We start from the raw sequence: 25360 nt of genomic DNA, 5'->3' as shown, positions 1-25360 counted from the left end.
AACATAAAATGCATCCGAAAATGTGTAGGAATTGGGATCAAAGGATGGTCTGGAGTCCAAATTCAGAATTAGGGGTAGGACATTACCAAATACAAAAAGATTAGAATTCCTTCAACACCAAGTGAGAAGCTGTGTACATCCAAGCTGGCTTTCTATCAGTGTGCATATATAAACATACGCATGTACGTATGCATAAATGTATGCTGAGTATAAGCAGTTAATCAAGAGAAGTTTAATACTTTCAGAGGGGCTATTGTCTTTTTCAAACACAATTTTATAATACACTATGGACTGGAATTTTTTAAGGATTGATTTTATGCATTAAAAAATAAACCATCCAATTTCCCCCAGGCAGGATCTGCAGTACTAAAACAATGTGTGCACATCATTTTTGAATCATGATCATCAAGAAATAACATTCCTGATAAGACATTACCATTGTTAACAAGAATGAAAGAATGACTTAGATGTCCTAAGAACAGATGCTTCTCTGACCCACCATTCAACTGCAGCCTATTTAACTCAATGCATTTCTCTAATTTGTCAAAATCATTTTGAAGTCTAATTCAGTCCTCCACAACATCTGCAGTCCTTTTCAGCATCATATGTCTACATATTCCCACCATACAGCATTATTTCCATTAATCTAGAAGATAAACTATTAGAAATCATGAATATATTTCAAAACATCAACACATTAACATTGCAGTGGAAGAGACAGAAGTTGCAAAAATAGCAGACAAAGAATCACCACTTCACCCTGAACTATTTCATACTTCCCTGGAACAAAGGCAAAGACACAACAAATTTAAAATCAGAAATAACAGAACTATTTGCATCAAGTTTTGCAGAATCTTTACACAGAACTTTTAATTTTTTAGATAAAATATAATACTCTACACTCTTAATTAAACAAACTGAAAGTGACAAAGAAGCAAGTCAGTTAACACTAAATCTATAAATGAAAGATTCAATAGACCTACATGAAAAAAATCCAAAGAACAAAAATTACGTAAACAGTGGGATCCAGTTACAAAATCAATATAGTTTTATTCAGTGTTTCCTGTTATTCATTGATGAAAATATTCAAAAGAAAAACTTTATTGATCAGTAATAAGGTTAGCATGTCTAACATTGAAACTCAGATCATTTTGTAATTCTCTCTTTCTTTAACTTCTTAAATATTATTTTTCAGGTCTCAGAAGAAACATGACATATCCTATAACACAAAATCTTAGAAGTGAAAATATCCAGTCCTGATATCAAAAGCTCATTACCTCATTGCATTTACTTATTCGCCTTGCCACAATAAGCTGAATCATTCCCCGTTTGTTTCCTTCAGTGGACATGGACCTCCTTAAGGTTTCCATAGCATCTTGATTTGTTTTGCCCAGTAGTGATTCTCCATTTACTGCTATTAGTTGATCATTCACTCGAAGCCTGCCATCCTGGAAAAGAAAAGATTATAGCTAGTTACACAAAACACAGACAAAAGTAGTTTAGTCTGCTGGAGAGAGCTAAAAAAACAAAAGCAAAATAATCAATTACACTTAGGTCTAATAGTTCATGGCCAAATGAACACTGGTATAATAGCTTCCATTGCCGCCTCTGTAGGAAATGTCTATTCCAGTTATAGATTTGTACTGCAAGCTATTATCATAACCTGTTTGCACAAATAGCATACTAATTGAACTGTACCAGAGACAGCTTGTATCCTTCCCGAGAATCTGTAAGGGCTGTTTAAATCCTGGGACCCACAATCGTGAATCCGAGTAAAAAATCTAAATGTCACCTCTGATGGTGTAATTGGAAAAAGCCAGTTATAGAGCAATCTCACTCTTCTGAAATCTGTGTTTATTTTCAAAACAGCCTTATTATGCAAAACTGAGGAAGACCAAAGTATGCAGATGTTCCCTCTTACCTTGGATGCTGCTCCACCGTTAATAATGGACTTGACGAAGATTCCTAAATCGGCATGGTTTTCCTTTGACCGGTTACCTTTGACACTCACACCAAGCCCAGCTGATCCAGAGTCATTCAGTGGAACTTCAAATGTCAGGAACTCCCTGGTGCCATCAGGTGTGAGGACCAGCTCCTCTTCTTCTGCTTTCTGTCAGGAAGATTAGCATGGGATTATATAACAGCGTTTCTCTTTGGGAATTCTCTTCCCTCTAGAGCTATTAGGATTAACCCCCACCATGACCACCCCCCACTTTTAACTACAATGCCACAATATTTTCCACAGTAATTACTTGAAGAAACATGTACAGATAGTGTATTTTCAATCACCTCCAGCTGATGCATAGATTCAGACATACCTCACATTTGTGTCTAAATGCTTCTCTGTCTAGTAAAATAATTGAGTTGTATGTCATTACTGAATGTGCTTTTAATACCAAATCACACAGAAGCTGCTATTTCATTAGCCAAAAGAGAGCTGTATCAGAAATATTTTCTTATTTGCAAACCTACAGAATTTTTAAAATACCATCATCATCTATGGTAGCTTTGCAGTCATCGGGAGAAACTGTGTAAGAAAATTAAATTCAAAAATTACACATTCATCTCATTTCATTTAAAACTAGCTGTGTTAGGAAACACAGAAAATTACACATCTGAGATCTGCAACAGCACATCTCTCTGCTGTTGCCAGGCTTAGCATCAGATCCAGCTCTGCCAGTTTTCTTCTCCTTCCCGGCTCTGACCTTCACCTTTGTCACCTTACCCACATCTTTGGTTCTTCACTGTCCTCCACACCCAGCTTTAGCCTGGTTGGGACAATCATGGGTTTTGAACACCTGGAATTAGTCCAGGCCTGCAGAATCCCTAGCAAGTAGCTGCTCAGAAACACCCTTTCGTGCACACAAGAGCCATGCAAGGTGATCAGCCTCTCATTTCACCTTCTGCCAAGCTCACAGTGGCAGTGGTCCAGGAGCGGGGGCCTTGTGGTGTCTCCACAAAGCAATGGCACTTCTGGGGGCAGCAGGTATGGGCACAGCACCTTGGAAAGAAAATGGTCAGGCCCTGAGAGCAGGGCTCATGCACAAGAGGCTGCTCCCAAAAGGACAAATGAGCAATTCACCAGCCTTGTCCCTTGCAGTAGACACTACCCACTTATCTCTGACCATCTTTCAGTTACAAAAAAGTGGTTATAGTAACTTTTGGTTATAACTTTCCTCAATCAAAGAGAAAAGGCATGCTCTGAAAGGCAACTCTCTGCAGTGGGCCCAGGGTCTGGCCTCCAGAAAAATGCTTATGTGCTGCAGAAGGAAACTGCTTTCTTTCTCAACCACATGAAGGAGAAAGAGTAAGAGAATGTCCAGCAGAAGGTGCACACTAATGTCCAACAGTTGACAGTTCTTCTCTGGAAGAATTAATCCGGCCAATCTTTTCATAATCCTAGCAAATATGTCACCTCCCTTACTGACACTGATTTTACACCAGTATTTCCCATGTCATTCTCATCTACTAGCACAGCTCGCTCCTACTTTTCTCCTACTACCAGACACTTTGAGCAGGACAAGACATATGAGAAGTTAATGTGTGCCTGTTGAGCTGTCCCTATTTCTGAAGACCTGAGGAAATGCAAAGCTCTTCTAATATCCACAGACTATGACAAAGATGGATGTGAAAGCCATGTGGAGTACAGCAGACTGAGAGGATCAGTTTGGGCACAAACATGCTAGTTGTATCATCATTGACCTAGAAATGCAACGTGAAAATGTCACATGGGAAGGGAGTCAGATGCTGAGAGAACTGAAACAGCTGAGAGAAGAAAAACAGGAGCTCCATCTTTTCCCACTTGGTTAAAAGCATGAACCTTAATGTGTTCATCAGCCCTTTCCCTTGCACTATACATTATTTGCTCATCTCTAACCACCTTTTAACAAAGCATAATGCTTCATCAACTTAAAATAATAACCCCCCCTAAGTGCTATAGCTTGGTTGGCTCACTTACGAATCCCATTATCCAAATACATCTCTTATTTATGCAAAACAGCACTAACTCTGCTAGCTTTCAGGAAAGGAAAGATATCTGTCTGTGGGAAAAACACTGGATCTAAAAAATAATTCCCAAATTTGAGGAAAATTACAACCCTAATTTTCCTGCTTGGGTCACAGACACACTAGTTACAGCACACATTTGAATGCATCTTTCATCAGATGGCTGCGGAATAAACCAGTCTGATACAGATGTGTGTTATCTTTTTGTTTCTGCAATATTGATCACTTTCATATTCGTTAATAAACTACAGTAGGAATAAAAGCTTGTGAGCCAAAAGGGAAATACAGTCCAGGTAGGATGTATGGGTAATCCAATCAAGCACATAAGATTAGATTTTTCTTTACTAGTCTTACTTACTTACTTACTTACCCTCCCTACCCCCAGTATTTTCTAATCTTCATAAAAACTCTGCTGGTACTTCAGCCATAGCAATCTCCCTTGAAGGGCAGAGAATCAAACTGCTTCCTGCACATCATGTCCCCATTGGGTGTACTTCTATATGTCAAAGGGTCAATTGGAGAGAGTGTTTCTGTAAGCATCCCTAAGGACTTGGTTAATGGCCTCTACACTGCTTCTCTTCAGCGAGACCAAAGAGCTGCATTATCAGCTCAACACTATTCCTAATGTAAGGCTTCTGCTCTCTTGTTTTCTACAGTCTTAAATAAGGAAATAAGTTAAACTCAAGCTACAGACACCTGAATGTGCAGGTGAAACTTAAGAACTAAACCTGAGCAAAATAATCCTTTGCAACCGCACAAGAGTGAGTAGACCATGGTCATGAAAAAATGAGAGACAGCAGTACTGAAGCCATGAGAAGAATGCTCAACTCATTCAAAGAAAAAAATTACCATTACTAGGCTGAGGCAAAATTGCTTTAGGGACTTCACTGGGTATCCACAGCTTCTTTTAACTAACCCAAATTTTTTCACCACCATACCTGTGTCTGCAATTTTAGGGACATGAGAAGCCTTTTGATCTTCATCTAGTATCTGTGCCATTTATCAGTACCATATGCTTGCATGTAGATTTTTAAAAGAGAGAGAGAATGAACATTTACTTTTGATATCCCACATTTTTAATAAGGATAGGAGAGAAATGTGGCTTTTGAGTATAATTGAACTATTAAGATTCAATGGCTATGGATATGAAAGTACCAAGTCTAAAATTTGTGCCACACCATGGTACCAAAGAATGCCTTGCTCTATATGATATACTGAATACAACTTCATACATACAAACCTTGCAACAGAACTATATAGCGACCAGGAACTTCTAAGCACGTCATAAAGGAGCCATTCTCAGAGAAATAAGCAGGAAGATTGTAGCCTGACAACATAATATTCCGAACCAAAGTTGTAAAAACTAAACTAACCAAACAAATAAAACCCCAATAAAACTACAGTCTGGCTGAATCCTTTGTTCACCAAAGCCCTTTATAGTAGAGAAGTGCTACATGTACAGTGACTCTCCCCAAATAATTAACTATCAGGTATTATGAAAAAGTAAAATTTGCACTGAAATTATGTTGAACACTAAATGTCTAAATGTAACACATCATAAAAATTCCCAAATGCATCCTTGAGAGCATAAAAATGCACAGAAATCTAAAATGCAGCATTTAAAAATTTCAACTGAGAACACAATCACATCCTAATTGCAATAACTTCCATTTGATCTTGATACACTCTAAATTAACAGCTTCACTATGTCAATCAAACACCTCAACACTGTTTTCATGATTAGTTGATCTGTGGGAGAAATTTATTCCTTCATACTCTTTGACAGGCCAGCAGTAAACATGCAAGTAAAATTATGTACGGTGAGCCCTGAACAACAAAATTCAACTCCCTTTAGATTTTTCATACACTATGTCCAAAACAATTAACAGCAGAACAATATTCTGTTCAGACAGAGTCTGCTGAGGAAAAGGTCATCTGAAAAGATTTCGGCTGGATGAATGAAGCTGCCCAAGTATGAAATTTGTAATAAAAATTCAATTGGTGATAAATTATGTAGGTGACTTTTTTTTTTTGCTTCAAATTCACACTTAGCATCAATTTATGCCAAGTGAAATTTGAGATAAGTTTTTCACTTTTAAGTACAATATAAATATATTGTAAATTTAAAGATAAATGTCCTGACTAGAGAAAACTTAGGGCAATGCTTTAATATATAAACAGATTTTAAAAAGCTGTAAGATAAACAGGGGGGAAATTATTCTTCTCTTCTACATAACATTGGTTTCTAATCAAATCATAAAACCTAATTAAATTTTATAAACAATGTTAAAATGGCCCATGATGCTGAGAGTACAATAAATTTATCTCATGATATTAATAACAGCATCTCTTCCTTATCCTTCTATGATTTAAGTAGTATGAAGAAATTTCTTGCTTGGGACTTCTTCCCTTTATAAAATCTCATCAGGCTTCAGCTGGTGAGTAAGCAGCCTGAGATGGGTGAAGAAAGAAACCTAACAGCAAAGAAAAATCTCTGCTCACCTCATGGGGGAAGCAATTTTCAATCAAGCTGGGACAAGTTTCCCAAGTGGCTTGCTGCAGCTACAAATCCACATTCTCTCAAGTGAAGTTCATTCTTTTGCAAGCTTAGACATGCTGTCTTCTCAGAAGCTATTAAGTCACTGAAACTTGTCTACAAGTTACTTTGTGATTATGTATAGAGAAAAGAAATAAGTTAACCATGGGACTTTCAGCAAAAGTCCAGCGCACTTCTGCTTCCTTTCACGGGAACAACTGATAAAGCTCTGTATCCCCTCTTTTAAAGGTAACCTATACTTCTAAGCTATGTATATGAAAACAACTACATGAAAACATTTATAGAACTCTTTTGCACAAGTATATTCCTGCACATATACAAACACACCCTCCTACAGAACACAGTGAAAATCATGTGACAAATCATATAGCTATAAGACAAACCCTGTCTCCAATCACCCCATCTACACTATTCACTTTACCTGACGCAAATCCTGTTGTGTCTAGCCTTTTAACATCACAGCCCTAAGCATGTTAGCCACTGTTTATTATTTTGCTAACCTATCAAACTTTTGTCTCACAATGTGTCCTCTCTTTTGAATTTCTCTGCATCTAAAATCTCAGGTTCTTGAAAGATGAGCTTGAAGTCTGAGGGACTTCAGAGCTCACCAGCTCTAGGAAGCATAGCCTGTAAAAGGGCTGGAGACTGCAAAATTTCTTTAGTCATTTGGTTCCAGTAATGGGGAATTCCAACCTAACATCACAGCCTTTTCCATGATTATTTCAATCTTTAGAAGATTTTAACACAACATTCACTCTTTTCTTCTTTCTCACCAGATATCACATGATACTAAGAAATCATAACTCCTACAGATTGGGAAGCCAATAAAATTTGTCTTGGTATTATTATGACAAAATAGTAACCTTATTTTAAAACACACATGATACACGCAAGAGGAGATTTCACTTAGCTACTGTAGAAAGACACTCTTGACATCAGAGATGACTCAAGCTGCTTTGTCCTTCAAGTTAGGTGGGTTGACATTGCTGTGTCATAGCAGACCACCTTTGAAACTGAGATACACTTTCATCATATGCCATCACATACACAAATCTCGAACACGTAAATCAAACAGTTCTAATGAACCAAAACAGCTTCCTTGGTCAACAGCTGTTATGTGAGGGGTGACATTTAGTACTTATAAAAATGTAGATGTATTATTGCCGAAGGTATGGAAAACAGAGCAATGTAGATGGCCTCTCTAACTTCAGTTGAGGTCTCTACTCAGGAAGAGTAACTGAGAGCTGATGTATCCTGCTATGGGTAGGCATTAAAGATAAATGCAACTACAGCAGCTCAATCATATTTAAAACTGGACCTCCAGCAGAGAAAAGCCTGTCTATTGATCCAATAGCGACATGCACATTCCAACCCAGTTTACTCCCGAAATACAACATGGTTTTTTATCTCTCTTTTTGTTGTTGTTTAAATCGACCCTATGTTGTATTACAGGTTATAAGGGCCTAAAGTGTCTACTTACCTAGTTATAAAATTATATAGGGCTTAAGCCAACTAACCAACTAAAATTCTTTTGCTTGCTTTCTTTTCTTAAGTCTTCCTAGGTTAAATATTTTAATATCTCCCATATGTTAGATAAATAATGATGACTCTTATTTGCACGTACACACTGAGACTCATTATTCATATTAGCTAAGTTAATATGTCACATCTGGCAAAGACTGCACTCATTTAAATCAAATAACAGCTGCTAAATATCAAAAACTACATCCGAATTCTGAGATTTTTATGGGAAATGTGGTCTGCTTTAATCTTAATCCCATCAAGGAAATAATTTTTGCATCTTATATGTGGATTAAATTTGGTATGTATTTATATGCAGAAATGCTAGCTCATGAAAATACCACAAAACAGGACCGTTACATTTCCAATTATGTCCATTTTAAAGATTTAATTTAATATCAAAAAGCATGTTCCACATTCAAAAACGTCTTCAGTTTACTGTTTTTGATGGATTAAGAAAATGGTTTAGGAAAAAATTAAATGTTTTCCAAAGCACAAAAATTTTACCATGTGATTTTCATTTACTATGAAAATCAAAGCTTTGCAAAAGCCCATATTTAAATACATCCACATGGCTGTTATTTATAAGAAGGCCATTGCTTGTCTATGCTAACATTATTCTTTCTAATACTAGCACTCTGATCTGTTTTAAGAAGCTGAGATTCTACATTTCAAATCAACTGATCAGATCACTAAGAATTTTTTGTTGGTTACACATCTCTGATCTTTACACAGGGACTAGTTTGTTGCCATCACCATAATGACTGTATTTTATTCAGGCCAACATACCCTGTTCCAAACTGTTGTTCCTACTCAAACTCTGTACTCCGACTGTATGTTCTGAAACAAATATGCAATTGTAATGCTAACCCTATTTCTTTACATCCTAGAGATGTGAAAACCAAGGGATTAGATACACAGCAGGTGTCTGCTCTGCCAAAGAAGCCTATAAAGCTACAGCTCCCTGCACTATCCCTTGTTTAAGGAAAACTTCAATGCCCAACACACTACTGACACAGCTCCACAAAAATCTTTATCCTTCTCCCACTGGCCTATTGGATATACAAGACCTGAAAGACTAAAGAAATAGATAGAGAGTGTCTGGGAAAGCCAGACAGAAAAACAAGGTTGAAAGGGAAATAATGCCTTTGTAGAAGTCCATGGTAAGAAACACATTCCGCATGAGGTAGGGCCCCTATGGGGCCCTGGGACTAACCTGTGTCTTACTCCTACTTCTGCTGCAGACTTTCAGGTAACCATGGCAAACCACTTCATCTCACTATTTTCCCTGGATTTATAACAAAGAATCAACACCAAGAGTCTAACACCAATAGTGTAGTAAAAGAAGCTTTGCACAGAACCAATGAGTTTTCAGAGGTTTAAATAAGAATTTCAAGCAACAGTGTGAACTTTCCACTCACACAAGGTCAGACAAGTGTTTCAAAGAACCTGATGTGAACCTATTGCCTGTGATAGCAGATGTTCTACTAACGGAACCTGGCAGCTTCTTTCAGTCTCTCACCCTGTATCTGCTATTTGAACTGTAAAGGCTGCACACAGTCAACTATTAATATCCAAAATAATGTAAAGCCAGTAGGCAGGCAATAGTGCAATAATGGTGAATATTAATGTGCACACCAACCCTGCCGCGGTGGCACTGAGGCAAGCCTGTTACAGAACCTCAGTGGAGAAACATGTACATTGCCTTCCATGAAACCAACACTTGACTAGCAAGCAGTATCAACCCAAGGTCTGGGAAACAGCTAAAGCTGCCGTGCAGTGCTTCACGGGGCCAGTTTGGGTGTGCCACACTGAAACATGGGGTAAATAAACTGCAGACAATGGAGTCAGAACTACGAGCCTGAGGGTCAGTCCCAGACATAGTGTTACATAAGTTTATGAGGATTATCCTGAACATTCCAGGAAATTCAGACTAGTCAAAGAGCATTCATATACACAGTCACTCAACTGTTGTATTAATTATTAACTAGGCATTAATCTCTCAGCTCTACTCATTAATGCCCCAGAACATGCTATTCAATATTAGAGTACCTCCTAAGATAAAAGGCTGTAAACAAAACAATTTCCTGCAGAATGTCACACATTCACTAACTCCTTTCATATGGCCAGTGATCTGTTTTTTATGTCACAACTTTATTAAAAATATAATCTGAAGCCACTCAAAGTAGCACTAAAAACAAAAGGCTTTTAAAACACTGTAATCCCCCTTGTGCCTCACACCACTGGAAGATAAAAAGGTATAAAAATAATTGGGACCAGTTATTTGCAGTAATCCTAAACACCATGGAGGAAATAGCAGTGTCAACTTAATCATCAAACCTCTCCTTTCTTGATAAAATCATTCTGTATCAGATGATATCAGCACTGCTGTTGGTGTAGGTTGATATTAGTCAATGCATGATCTGAGCTCAGTTGTTAGACATTTGGGTTACCTATTGCAGCAATGGAAAGTGATGCTCTAAACTGTACTCCAAAGAAGGTTATGCGCAAAGGAGAAGTTGCATCAACTGAATGATACAGAGCTGATATAAAAGCTGAAGTTCTATGTAAGTGCTAAATACAAAGTGGTGGGAACTTAATTTATGGCTTCTGGAAAAGCTTTGTGGATATGTACCCAGTGACTACACAGCTTGAAGTAATACAAGCAGCTTTTCACCAAAAATAAGAAATATATACACATGCACTGAGAACGCCACCATCTTAAAGCTCAGCACTGACAGTGCTTTTTTCCTCAAAACTAAGCTCCAAGAATTTTTCATCTGTTAATCGATATAAATGATGTCTTTTGGGAATCTGCTAGTATACCTCTCATAGAACTTGAATAGTTGCAAAGTAAAAGTGTATAAAAATATGCATTAGTTCACAGTGGCATCACCCCATTCCTGTAGATGATGAATTTTTGCACAAAACATTTAGCTAGCTAATTTACTCATAATCACACAGAAAAGTCTATGGCAAAACCAGCAATTGGATCTGAAAATGCAGTGATCAAAATGAAATTTAGGTAATAACAGGAGTATCAGATATTCAAGTTCAGGCAAAAAATAATAAGCAATCCCAGTTTCAATTTCTTTCAGGGCTGCTAAACATTTAGATATTGTTCCAACACACCAACAGCTCTTGTTATGTCACTGTTACGAATCCTGCACTCACTAAAATTCATAACATTCTGCTCACTTACAGCAATTTGACAGAAAAACAAATGAGAACAGAAAACTGAAGTTTTTCCATGCTGCTGAGTGCAACAATAATGCAATAAAATCCTGAATCCTAACTTTGAATCTCTGTTTACCTACAGACAAAACTCCTTAGAAAATACTTACTTATAATTTTTCTAGCATTATGCTTACATGAAAGTTAACTTGCTGGTTCTGAATTCAGAAAAAAAACAGTGGATGGCAATTGCAAAAGCTAAATATTACTGAAACACTATTGACTTTCAAAGAGTATGAGGAAAAATTAATTGGCAGATGTTTTACATAGCGTAATTAACAGTTCATTTCAATGCTCTGTAACAAGATTAAGATAATTATGCTTAGAAACAGAAATGTAATAATGATAAATTGCTAGTTTTCATATTACGGTCAATCTCCTACATTCCAAATAATCACCATGTTTAGAAATAGGTGCATCTGTTCCATGTTGTCATCAGATGTACAAATGGCACAAACTCGTGACTGGGTGAAAGTCTTTCACTCAAGTCAGAGAGATTTCTTTGCACCAGGCCTAAACAGAGCGCCTGCTCCATTCATCAGCAAAACAGAAGGTAAACCCAGCAGTACTGTTTTCACTAGGGCACAGTTACTGGATAGAAGCTGAAGTTGCATTAGCAATTTGCATTTCTTATGGATAACTGGAAAGCAAAGCTTAAATTCTGCAAGCTTAGCAAATTACAGAAACTCCTCATATGGAAGTTGAAGAATGAGAATTAGCGAATCTGTATTCTGTGATAGTGTGCAAAATATGAAGTCATATGCTTTCTATATGCATAGTAAGGAATAACTCTCTCAAGGACTTCAGGTCACAAATAAATTAAAAAAAACCCTGGTTTTCAACGTTTTCTTTTATTACATCTGTGAACATTTTAACAACTGTATTCAAGTGGCATATTAATGTAAAACATTTCAAAGTAACAATTACACGAAAGTAATTCCTGGGTAGTAATAATGTATTGATAAATTACATTTTATATTTCAGGGTCTACATATACATTTTGTTTCAGGCTTTCCACTTTTAAGTTGGGTTTTTTGTTTGGTTTTTTTTTTTAATGTCAAAGGTGAATTTTTCTTTTGCCACAAAGCCATAACAGTAGGAAAAAAAAAAACAAAACCAAAAAATAAAACAACACAACAACCCTAAAACCCCCAAACCCAACAACAAAAAATACAACCATTTTGCCTTTAAATTAAAAATAAACCTGTTCTTCACCTCTCTCTCATTTCTATAGCTTTGCTGCTTTCATCATGGGGTCTTTTGTTACTTTTTTGCTTTGCTTTCTATTATCAAGTCCTTGACACCGGGAGACTAAAACCTCACAACTAACAGCACAAAGATCAGAGCAGACACAGAAATAGAAACTGCAAGATTAGATATCTCAAAGACCTGAAAAATAGACAGAGGAGGAATAAACAGGGATTGAGTAGAACCAAGGAGAATAAAAGAAAGCAATGAAAAATACTTTCAATAATAATAAAAAACCCCAGTGTGTGACTGTATTATTAATGTGCAGCTGAGGAAAATTAGTTCTGTAGAACTGAAGTATCACACTTATCCAAAGCAAAGTAGATTGGAAGAAGGGAGGTAAGTGCAAAAGCATTGCGCATCATAAATACTCACTGACACCTTTCACATTTAGTTCACTTCTTATTCCCACCAAGTAGTAGGCAAATTTGTTCCTACTATTGATCACTGTTGCTCTAAGCCTTCAAATAAATAACAAAAAAAACCCCACCCCATAATGAATGAAAACCCCAAGACATTATGCAAAACCCCATTTTTGTATTAACCACCTTTCTAGCTTCATTCTCTCACTTATCAAATATGTTTCCACATGTTTCCCAATTCACTTTCTTATTTCCAAGGCTTGCTGTTCATACACTTAGTGTCCCTTTTGCATGATCTGACTAACAAGCCATTTTTATCTCACATCTATAGAGAACAAACGAGAGATACTTGTTTCCCTTTGCTCTTTCCTTAGATGAAGTCAAGGTGCTGGTCCCAAAAATGACAGAGACAGTGGAATTTGCTACAAAACATTAACTTTGCAATAGATGAGCAAGTGATTATATAATCACTTTGCAGGCAATCTCCCTAATCTTAATGACGTTTTGGTGCAGAATTTTGCCTCCTAAACTCAGGATACTTTTATAAGGCTGCACCCACAAATTATTCTCAATTGTATTCAATGACAGGCAGAAACACTGTCCTAGGCTTTGATCTTTGATCTCCTTACATATCAACAGATGGTAAGAAACTACGAAAACAAAAACATACATACTCTAATGAGATGCACTAAAAAGATACTCTCAGCATGCCTGAAATGATATACTCCCGATTGTGAAGAGCCCTTATACAGATAACTTTCAGCCTAAGGACATCAAAAGCCAGAGAGATACAAGTGAAGAATGTTACATTCAACTCAAATGCACATTTTTACAGTTACATTCTATTGGCCTGAAAAAGTAACAACATCAACCAGTGTACTCCAGTGTCTCACTGAAATGGCTGTTACATGTCTTCTACCTAATCTTGACTTTATCCTAAACACCATCTCACCATTGCTGCTAGCACATTTTGAACCATCTAGAAAAGCTTTTTCTGTTTTTCAGCACTCTAACTAACTCCAAATCCCAGCACATATCCTCAAAATTTCTTCATTATCCAATTCATTATATAATTTTAACTAGGTACCTAATGTGATGGAGCTTCTTGAAGTATGTTTTTTACTAAGATACAGTATATCTTCAAGGTAATATGTTATTGTTATATCCTTTGTTAATATTTCATAAAATAAACTTTTTATTTTAAAAGAATTTTTACATATATCACTATAATATGCATAAAGACTGATCCTATCCCACTGACTAAAACAAGGTATAGAAACAGTATATGACCTCAATGTACAGCCTGGCACATCCCATACAAACATGCTAAAGCCTTCAATGGGTTAAACTTGATCCTACTTCCCTACAGTTTCTTAAAAATAACTAACAGCAGTTTGCTATGAGGATACAACTGAGACTTAAAACCAAACCACTTAATTCCTGTGTTTGTATCTCAGGTTTCAGTCATATCATCATTTAAACAATTAGTTCCAACAGGTAACCCAAGCTAACAGTCTACTCTTATCATTCCAACTTTAGGCCTTTAGCTGTGTATAAAAGACGTAATTTCAAATAACACTTGAACATACATTATAACTGAATTGTATATAATATTCAAACAGTATTTGAAATTACATCAAAAATCGCATTTAAATTATAAAGCTAGAGAGAGCCATCTACAGTATATACGGTGAAAGGAGGATCTGTGAAACTTTGATGGAGAAGTGCCATACCAATTTAAAAACATTTGGGAGTCTTCCAGTATGGAAAAGACAAAGCTCTTACCGTTTCCTTTGGAATATGTGACTGGCTTTGTTCTGCATTCTAAAGGAAGTAAAAAAAATAAATAAGAACACGACTATATACAACATATACTATCTATCAGCAGGGGGATAAACAAAGGCTCCAATTCTGATGTGAAGTAGTAATGGCAAAGTGAAGAGTGCTTGTCACACCTCTGATTCAAATTTGTCTAAATTTGAAGTACATGAGTAAAAAAAGCAGTAAATGAGAGGTGAACAAAATAACCTTCAAAATAACCTTAGGCCAGTGCACCTGACTTTATCTGGCTATGAGGGAGGTAGCTATTTGGCCAAGGAAGAATCACAGCTGCTTTCACCATTTTCTGACTGGTGGAATACTCTCCTTCAGGGATGTTCTCCCTTGGCCTTTCCCTTCTGCTTTGAATTTTTCAGAGAATGACCTCAGCAATCCAGATGAATCCTACCAAATATTTTAAACAAGTATGTATTTTTTTAAAGCATGCATTCTCATTTTTACAAGGATTCCCCTTTTGAGTGTATTCAGACCTATATCATAGGATACCCCAGGTCAGAAGGGCACCTTCAGTCTGCCACAGAAGGGATCCTCCTATACCTTGCATTCCTCACCTGTGTCTTAGGACACATAAGGCAAACCAAAATAATTGGAAAACCTTTCTTCATCCCCCAACTAATTCTGGAAACACACATAAGGAACTATTGTTCTTCCCAGCCCACATCCACCCATATTAAAAACAGTTTAAGCACCTAGGAGCCACCTTGCTGCTGGCTGGAGGAGCACTTGAGTGCTAACCAGCTATTACTTTCCATTCAGCTGGGCCAAAATAAAATGCTAGGGTTTACTGGACTCTTTTGCTTTTGGCTGCATTGCAGATTTTTACAGAGATTCAAATGATTAAGCACACAAATGTAGCGGCAAAGGATTAACAAGAACACCCAGCTATCTTTAACCTGCTGCCAACAACCAGCAAGAATAAACTCATGATGAGGAGCTAACTACTAGCCACATATAAAGGACCTACAGGTACAAATGGGCATATTAACTTTTGGTGTACTGGAGACTAAACTCTGCCAGACAGTCTCTGCTGATACTGAGAATACAGCTCAAAAGCTAATAATCCAAGTCAATCCTTCGGTGGATTCACATAGTCAGTAGCATGCTCTAAGAAAATCCTTCACAGCAAGTTATGTACAGATATGTGAGGTAACTACAGTATTATAGGATAATAAGAGTAATCTTCACCCCCTTCACAAAGCCGGGGGGCAGGGAGGAAAGATTTTTCATATACAATCTGCCTTACCCTGATGTGGACAAGACCTGATATATATTTTTATATATATCATTAGGTAACTCTGGAAGCAATAAACTACTTTGTATTCTGGTGAGAAAAGTTGACTCCTGTCAATTTCATTTTATTTGCTGCTTCCACGTTTTACTCACTTTCACCATGATCTCCTGGATGATGGTTCTCCATCATACACACACCCTCTAACCTGACCACACAAGCTACAAAGTTCCTATACTAACCTAAACGGACTCAGCTTAACATTCAGGTATGTTTTAGATACAACTAGACAGTTTTGTAGGTTGCTTCCAGACAATAATGGCAACATTCACAGACATTAAATTCCACAGCTCTCCTGAAAGCTTACTGATTTTGTTTTACTTATAAAGAAACACAAGGATAAGCAACTTTTGAAAAGCCATTCAGGAAGCCATAATCCAAAACATAAAATCTAAACACCTCTTTTATTGGGATTACTATCTGTACAAATGTTGGCAAATATAAAATGATTTTAATACTGAGTGCTCCTCGGCAAGCAACAGCAAGCCCTGCCCTTTATGACATGGATAATATCAAATAACATGGTTTTATGCATACAGTTTCCGAGACACATCTCATTCAGTTAATATTTAAAGCACACAGATGTAGGAAAAATGACAGAAATAGGGGAAGGATGCAAAGACAAATTGTTCTTAAGTGGCCAAAGAAGGCTTGGTATGAAAACGATGAACTGACATGATTTCAGATCATTCCCTTCCCTCCTTCAACATTAACTTCTTTTTTGTTGTTGTTTTGTTACATAAATCTAGTAAAAGGTGATGAGAAGATTTGGTTGAAAAGTCTTTTTCTTTCCTTTTAGGATTATTTCTTACCAGAGAAGATCGAAAAGCCCTTATGATGAGTATTAGTCCAACACCTTCCCCAGCAATTCTGCTCCTGCTATTTGACAGCTGTCAGCAGAACACACCTAACGCTTTTTCATGTCAAAATGCAAACAAACAAATCCTTATGCGTCAGAGGATCACACACATGTACTGTCAGATCCTCACAATATCATTTGTTCAACTGGAGCTACAGGAACATACACCAGTTCAGATATGATCACTGACTACATAGTGCAGAGCCCATCAACTACCTGACAAAGACACGATGAGATCTGGCTTCCCTATGCTGGTGTTGTCAAAACAGAATCATAGAATCATAGAACCAAGTAGGCTGGAAAAGACCTTTAAGGTCATCAAGTCCAACCTTTACCTCAGGACTGCACAGTCTACCACTAAATCACATCACTAAGGGGCTCATCTACATGGTTTTGAACACCTCCAGGATGATGATTCCACCACTGCCCTGGGCAGCCTTTTCCGATGTCTGAGCACCCTCTCTGTGAAGAAAGTTTTCTTAATATCCAATCTAAATCTCCGCTGGTGCAGCTTGAGGCCATTATCCTTGTCTTATCACTTGTTACTTGGGAGAAGAGACCAGCCACATCCTCCTTTCAGGTAGTTGTAGAGAGCAATAAAGTCTCCCCCGAGCCTTCTCTTCTCCACACTAAATAGCTCCAGTTCCTTCAGATGCTCCTTATCACATTTGTGCTCCAGGCCCTTCACCAGCTCCTTTGCCCTTTTCTGGACCCACTCCACTCTGCTAGTCCTGGCCCCAGTATCTCCTCCACAAGAAGCTACTGCCTCTTTTCCAAGACATGGTGAGCCTGAAGGCAGCAGAAACAGCAGGGAGGCTACTGAGACTGAACTCATTTAAAGGGGCTGATTTGCTCTTAGTTTTAAAACTACATCCAGTATTATTATTAAATCTCTCCATTACACATAATGTATCTTTCTTTTACAATTATTTAAAATATCATGTTACATTATGGATCATAACTTCTTCATATTGCTACAGAAATAATATACACAAAATTAAGACATTTTGTTACTTCTAAGTTTATTTAGAAAACTTTAAAAGCATTTTCATTCACCTTTATGTAAGATAGCAATACCGTGGAAGTTACATCACAGGAACTTATAAACCAATTGCTTTCCCAATTCCAGTAATAAGGTAGGGCATAATATAATTTCAAATTGTTCATTTCTCTTCATTTGATGACAACTTTCCTTTCAATACCTTAAGTCATGTTCCAAGAATATTAAAGAGTGTTTTGTTGGCAACCTTCCCCAACACTTTGACTTCCTAGGTTTAATTGCAGTTTTGAAAAGTAAAAGGCTAATGTTGAATGTCATGAAAGGGCCAAATGAAAATTCATTCCCTTTGCATTCAAAATAATACAGTTCCAACAGAAAAATTAAGCAATCAATTCATCATACTTATATTTGTCTATCTTAGGATAATGCAGCCAAATAAGTTATTTTTAGAGCTATTATATAGTTATTATAATACAAATAATAAATAACTTCAGCAGTTTAATTGAATACAGAACAAAGTATGACTGCTACATTCACAGTCTACCTTTTCATAACAGAAATTATCTTGAATAATTATCAGAGAAATATCTGTATACACTATGCAAGTGGAGGAGGTGCAGTGTGAAACATCATTTTATTTCCATTTCATGTGAGTTTCTCAGAAACATTTTCTGAATTGCCCTGCTAAATTAATAACTGCAGGGTTTCCATTCCACAGAGATTGCATTTATATTCAAAAAAGGTATTATTTCTTATATGTTCTAGTTTTAGATAGAAAGGTATTTACATATCCTGTTTTGGCATAATATTATATGTTCTAAAATAATTTAGTGAGCAGGTAGTGGGACAAATGGCAGGATTTCAAACATAGATTTGTCTATATAAAGATACGAAATAATCTACTTGTCTGCATGCATCCAAACAAATACCATCCTATAGCTTCTTCTATAATAAACATTTTCACTCAAAATAAAACTCTCACTTATACATTATCGACATTATCTGCTAATTCCATCAGCAGACCTTTAAGTGAATAAAAAACATTCATGTAAAATGTTCTAAATAAAGCAAAATATCTTTTTTCTTTCTCCTATATTCAGTGCATGGCAAGGCACGTACTAGCAGGTGACAAGATCAAATCATTTGCTTATATTCATGTAAATCTCTTAGCTGCTCTCTATTTTACGCACCAGTTCCCTTGGATGGAATGTTTCTTCCTGTCGAAAAATCAGAAGGCCGACGGTCCCTCCCATCTTGGTGCTTCGCAGCAAGGACACAACTTCTTCTTGAGTTTTGCCTGTTAAATCAACTCCATTTACCTGTGACAATGGAAAAAAGTAGAAATTCATACCAAAAAGTCAGGTGAATCATATTGGATAACATTAAAAAAACTTCACTGAAGCAATCTGCTTATTGCCAGTACAGCTAACACTTAATAGAACTAACAATGCATTTTTCACATACCAACACAAATACAAGCAAGACAGTTATATTTCCCTCCTTTTTAGCAGCAACTGTATACTCCAGTATATACTAAAGCCAAATAATTTCACCTACCAGTATTTTTTACAAGAATTTCTGTATAAAAGTCCCTTGGCAAATCAACGTATGTTCTAAAACTGGTCCCGTTTCCAAACATCTTAGTGTTACATGTGTATTATAAATATATCATGCACCACAAATTGTGTCAAAATTAGAAAATATTCTTTTCCTCCAAATAATTTGGGGGTAGTTATTCTTTGTTTTGCCTGGGCCTCCACATACCACTTATCAGGACAGAAAGATACAGATATACACAGGTAAATTTCCACTGTATGAACTAACTTGATCAAGTGAGGAGCCAAAGAAAGAGTATTCTCAAGCCTACCTATTCAGAAACATTCTGGAAATGCAAGGCAAATCAACAAATAGTGTTAAGCAAGGGAGCATGATGATCAGAAGTCAGCAAACCATCTTTTTTCTTCCCCTCATACAACAGCTTACACAGTTGAGATGCCATAACTGTCATCTTAAATGCTTATCAGTCCCCTTCTACCCAAGTCATCTGGGTTACCTTGAATTACAGGGGACTATCCTCCAGCAACAATTCAGGCTGACTTTGCCAATTTTGCAGTAAAGTGAAGTTAAGGCACTGAGAGGCAGTTGCAGTCTCAGCTGCACCTCCAGTGTCATTTGGCTTAGGGATGGCAATGAAGAGCTGTTGATGGTAACATCTTGTATCACTCCAGCTAAATTTGCAGGACTATTGCTGCTGTGCTTGTATCTAAGAAATTTCATTCCCTTGAGGACATCCTCCCTTCAGAAGGGAAGTGGCCTTGATTCTCTGTAGTACTACCCTCCTCTTATATTGACCGTCCAGTTTATTCACTAAACTTTCCAGGGTATTGCTTTCCATACTTGCCAACATCTTCAAAATTTCTGGTCTGTCACCCCGTGCTTATTTAATGCTATTTATTAGGTAAAAATCACTTTGCTTCAACTTATTCCTAAACAGCAATGTAAGACTCTATTCACATATGAACTTAGGTAAACTCACAGTTTTCATAGTATGTCTGGGTCCAGCCAAAATAAGGAAAAATAGGAGAAACTTTTTCCTAAACCATAAACTACTAAAAGACTTTGGAAGTGAACTAGCATATGGGCTCATGCCAAAACACAGACAAACACCATGTAATACTTCATCACCTCAATTAATCGGTCTCCAGCTTTCAGTCTCCCATCTTGAATAGCTGCACCTCTTGGAAGGATGTTTTTTCACATAAATTGGAGCAGAGCCACCAATTGGGACATCTCTTGACGTAATGCTAAAGCCCAAGCCTTCTGTACCTGCATAAAGAATGTAAAATATTACTTGTTAACTGCACATTTATATTACATATTATTTTTATCCAGCAAAATGTACGTATACCTCACTAATACAATCCATTAAAGTACATATATAAGATGTAAGAATTACTGCACGTCAAAAAAAAAAGAGAAAAAAAGGCATATATAGGAACGCTATAGCTGAAGCACTGAGTCTTGGCACAGGTGGCTCAGCAGGCCCTCCTTGCAACTTGCTGTTCTGACGATTTTCAAGCCATTGCCATATTTCCAACTTTCTATTTCAGATGAGCTGAGTGACAAGGAATCAGAACAAAGCATATCTGATATCCTATCACTCTCTTCCCCGTTGTCAATCCTCATCTCATCAGTGATCCTTTCTTTCTCTTTTGCAATCCCTTCAGCAATGTCAGCTGGCCAACACTGCTGGCCATGGGGCTTTTCTGGCTCATTTATGGACACTGTGCACACTTATGGGCAGGTGACAGTCAGAACCAGAGACCAATAGTCTAACTTCTGCTGCATTAAGGGACCTCAGGCAGTTTTCTGTCAACAGCTCGTCTGCTGGGGCTTCACCCTGGCTCTCACTGTGTTCCACCCCACATTCTGCCACACAGGGAGCAAAGCCAGGCTGCCTCTTCTGAGGTACTGCTGTGCATCCAGGTGACCGGCTACACCTGGCTAAGACAAACTGTGGTAAAACAGAGACATTTAAGATGACCTGGAGAAATACAGAGAAGGAGTCAGAGCAATTGTGCCCACAACTCATTACTGAAGTGTAACTTAGGACCCTACCAACTCTGGGATGAACAAGCTGAGAGGACAAACAAGCCTTTCTTACTATGCAGAAAGCTCACTTGTGATCCTCTTTTTAATGTGATCAGTCCAGTGTTATCAACAACCTTTGAAACTCAACATTGAACACCCATCTGTCCAGCACTGCACATTAGGTGTATTGTGTAGGACACAACCTAGCATGAAACCAGACAGCCATCCAGTGGACAACATCCCTGACAGTGTCAGCATCTACAAGTTAAACATGAAACATCTCATGTAGACATCACATGTCAACATACGGCTACAGTTCAAATTCACTAGCTAGGCATATGCATGTCCAGCCTACATTTAATCTGATCTACTATGGCAACTTGCAGTTAGAACTCAGCAATATCAGATAAGGTCCCTAAAGTTGTACAACATACCCCTTTCCATAAAATCACAGGGACAGACAGAAGCTGAGTTTTTATGCGACAATCTTCAGCTAAGAGGCCTGGGAAGCTGAAAACAACCTATGTGAAAAATACACAACTACAGAACCATTTGAGGATTGTACTGCGTTTGCATGATGAGGTTTTGGTAGCAGGTGGGCTATAGGGATGGCTTCTGTGAGAAGCTATGAGAAGCTTCCCCCACATCTGATAGAACAAATACCAGCTGAACCTGCCACTGATTAAGGCCAAGCCCATCAGTGATGGTTGTAGTGCTTCTGGGATAGCATATTTAAGAAAGTGGGGAAATAACTGCTGTGAAACAGTAGCCGGAGAGAGGAGTGAGAATGTGTGAAACAGCAGCCTTGCAGACCTCAAGGTCAGCAAAGGAAGAGGGAAAGGCAGTGCTCCAGGTGCCAGCACAGATTCCCCTGCAGTGTGTAGTGCTCCAGGCATCAGAGCAGAGATTCCCCTGCAACATGTGGTGCAGGCAATGGTGAGGCAGGCTGTGCCCCTGCAGCCCATGGAGGTCCACGGTAGAGCAGAGATATCCATCTGCGGCTCATGGAGGACCTCACACTGGAGCTGCAGGATGCCCAAAGGAGGCTGTGACCCTGTGGGAAGCCTACAGAGGAGGAGGCTTCTGGCAGGACCTATGGCCCCATGGAGAGAGAAGCCTGCACTGGAGCAAGTTTGGTGGCAGGAGCTGTGACCCTATGGGGGACATAAACTGGAGCAGTCTGTTCCTGAAGGACTGCACCCATGGAAGGGACCCCAGCCTGGAGCAGGGCAAGGGTGTGAGGAGTCCTCCCCTGAGGAGGGAAGAGCAGCAGAGACAACGTGTGATAAACTGAATGCAATCCCCATTCCCCATCACCCTATGCTGCTCAGTAGGGGGAGTAGGAAGTAGGGAATTTTGGGGGAAAAGATGAGCCCAGGAAAGGAGGGGTGGAGGAAAGGTGTTTTAAGATTTGGTTTTAATTCTCATTACCCTCATTACCCCTGATTTGTTTGGTAAAAAATTAAATTAGTTTTCCCAAGTTGAGTCTATTCGTGACAGGAACTGCTGAGTGATCTCTCTCGGTCTTTATCTTGACCCATGAGCTTTTCATTGTATTTTCTCTTTCCTGTCTAACTGTGGAGGGGAGTGACAGAGTAGCTTTAGTAGGCACCTGGTGTCCAGCCAGGGTCAACCCACTACAGGTTAAAGCCTGTGTTACTTTCTGTCTTGCTGTTCTCCATGCTCATTCTAAGTCTACTTTTTACTGAGCAGATTAAAATTCACATGTGAAAAGGAAGCAGGAATCCAATACAGTCATCAGTAGTCTGCATAGAGATTTCCAAAATCTGCACAATTACATTTGATCAAATTTTAGTACAATATATTTTATTATCAAGATGGTAATCATACTAAGAAGTAAATTGATACAGGTGACAGGGCTGGGGATGATATAACCTCTCAAAATCTGCATTTTAAACATACGTAAATCCTCACATACATACAAGCATGTGCATGCAGCTCGTATTGTTCAGGAAATTTGGATCAAATCCTGCAGGCTAACTATTGTGAGACAACCTCCCTTCCTTCTGCAGCATTCAAGATAGCTGAAAAGCACGTCTGAATTTGGAAGTCTTCATCCATTTTCAGGTTGATATAAAATTTATCACTGCTATTACACAGAGATGAAAAAAAATATTAGATCTCATAACATCCATGTTTTACTTTACAGACCTCACAATTTTAATGATGCGTCAGAAGTTCATAGAGCTTTTTAGCTCCTTGCAAAATGTAAAGATGATCCATGTAAGTTGCTTTTTTAAGTCACATCTCAGCTTTTTATGGAATTTATCTTTTTCTTCTTTTTAGAATTTATGTTGAATACTGCTTTTGGGGTATAGGTTTTGTCTGCTAAAATTTCTAAAGCAATATCAGAACATGACTGCACACCCAGGACAGTATTTCATTATTAATAAGCTTAATCCCCATAGCCTGATTATGGCATCATTACAGATGTCTGGTTCACACACTTCACTTTAAACCCCCATGGAAAAAACAGAAGTTGAAATGTTCAGATTACAAATGCACACAGGATATAAATTTGGGCTGTGGCATTTTCTGCTGTCAAATCTCCAGCAAGCTTTTACCAAAGCCAGCAGAATGCCACAAATCCACACTGCGCCCAGATATTAGCAGAAGAAAATTCTAATTACTTGTTTCTGTGGAAAGAAGGGACCTCAACTCTTCTGTCTTGCTATGCTGTTCTGCTCAGCTTTGCATGAGGCAGCTTTCAGGTGTCATTTTCTTTCTGCCTTTTTTCTGCTTCAATTTACTATTCATGCACTTTAGCTGCCCTTAGCTGTATAATCCAGCTTCATAAACTCCTATGCTTATAATATATAAATTAGAAGTTAACAGTACTGGGAAATAAATAGATACATTCAACCGAGGAGAAAAATAAACACGACTTCTGTGACTAGATTGATTTTAGTTTTTTCCTTTTTATACACTTAACTGATTTAAGTTATCTTTATGCATTTCAGTTCTCCTGTTGATAGAAATGAATAACTTAGTATCTCCCTGCTGCTAACATGTTTTCAATTCTTAGGGTGTAAAACTCCATTATAATAATGAGAGAACTGTGCAATCATACTGCAGGCTCCTCTGATACCTCTGATTTATACTAGCAATATGGGAGAAACTGGACACATGTACGGGCTGAACCAGAACGTGAGTAGAAAATAGAAGGAATTTACATCTTTCTGAAAACACAGGGGTCATTCTACTCAAAGCTAGAAGCTTGACTTTGCAAGGGCTAGATTATTTAAGCTATGTCCAACTTCTCTTTTAGAGATTTTTAAAAAGAGAGAGGGTAGAAAACATCTTCCTTCTGCTGTAGCTGTCACCTCTGACAATGATCAGCTAACACTGATTGACAATAACATTTTTAAGTTACCCACTAATTTAAGTAGTTCAAATTCTTAGGCTTCTTTGATAAATCAGTAGCTCTCTCGACAAGTTAGAGCTCCCCTTTTTCTTGACTGATGCTGAACACGCCTTCTAAATCCACATTACCCTCAAGAGCTCAGCTGAGCTGAAGACAATGTAGTTTTAAGTGAATAAAAAAAGCAGTTACGATAGTAAAAGAACTATGTTGTACAAACAGAAGAGGGACATATTTGAGGTTTCAGTTGCTGTTTTAGATGAAAAATGTTCTAGTAGCATTAAGGCAGGAGAGATGACAGACATACTTTCATGTAACTTAGCATATATTTAAAATCAACATCATCATCCTATTTGGGATCAGACTGATCACAAACTGACAGGATGTTAAACATTTATTAAATCTTACTAGAGATGGCTAGACTTTCTGCTATCTCCCAGTGAAGAAGTATTATATTTCTCACTAATGCTAGGA

At 37.8% G+C, this 25360-nt stretch overlaps 1 protein-coding gene across 1 annotated transcript in view; it reads right to left on the bottom strand.

Annotated features, from left to right (window-relative positions):
• The window catches only part of PARD3 (par-3 family cell polarity regulator), a 450917-nt gene that overhangs the window by 177559 nt on the left and 247998 nt on the right, over positions 1–25360 (bottom strand). Inside the window, 6 exon segments of the mRNA XM_034070217.1 lie at positions 1278–1448; positions 1922–2110; positions 14713–14751; positions 19104–19232; positions 20599–20667; positions 20669–20739. Coding sequence (XP_033926108.1) covers positions 1278–1448; positions 1922–2110; positions 14713–14751; positions 19104–19232; positions 20599–20667; positions 20669–20739 — 668 coding nt within the window.

The sequence above is a fragment of the Melopsittacus undulatus genome, chromosome 1, assembly GCF_012275295.1.
Source record: "Melopsittacus undulatus isolate bMelUnd1 chromosome 1, bMelUnd1.mat.Z, whole genome shotgun sequence".
Lineage (NCBI taxonomy): Eukaryota > Metazoa > Chordata > Aves > Psittaciformes > Psittaculidae > Melopsittacus > Melopsittacus undulatus.
The sequence above is the reverse complement of the archived record's forward strand: the minus strand, read 5'-3'. Positions and strand labels throughout refer to the sequence as shown.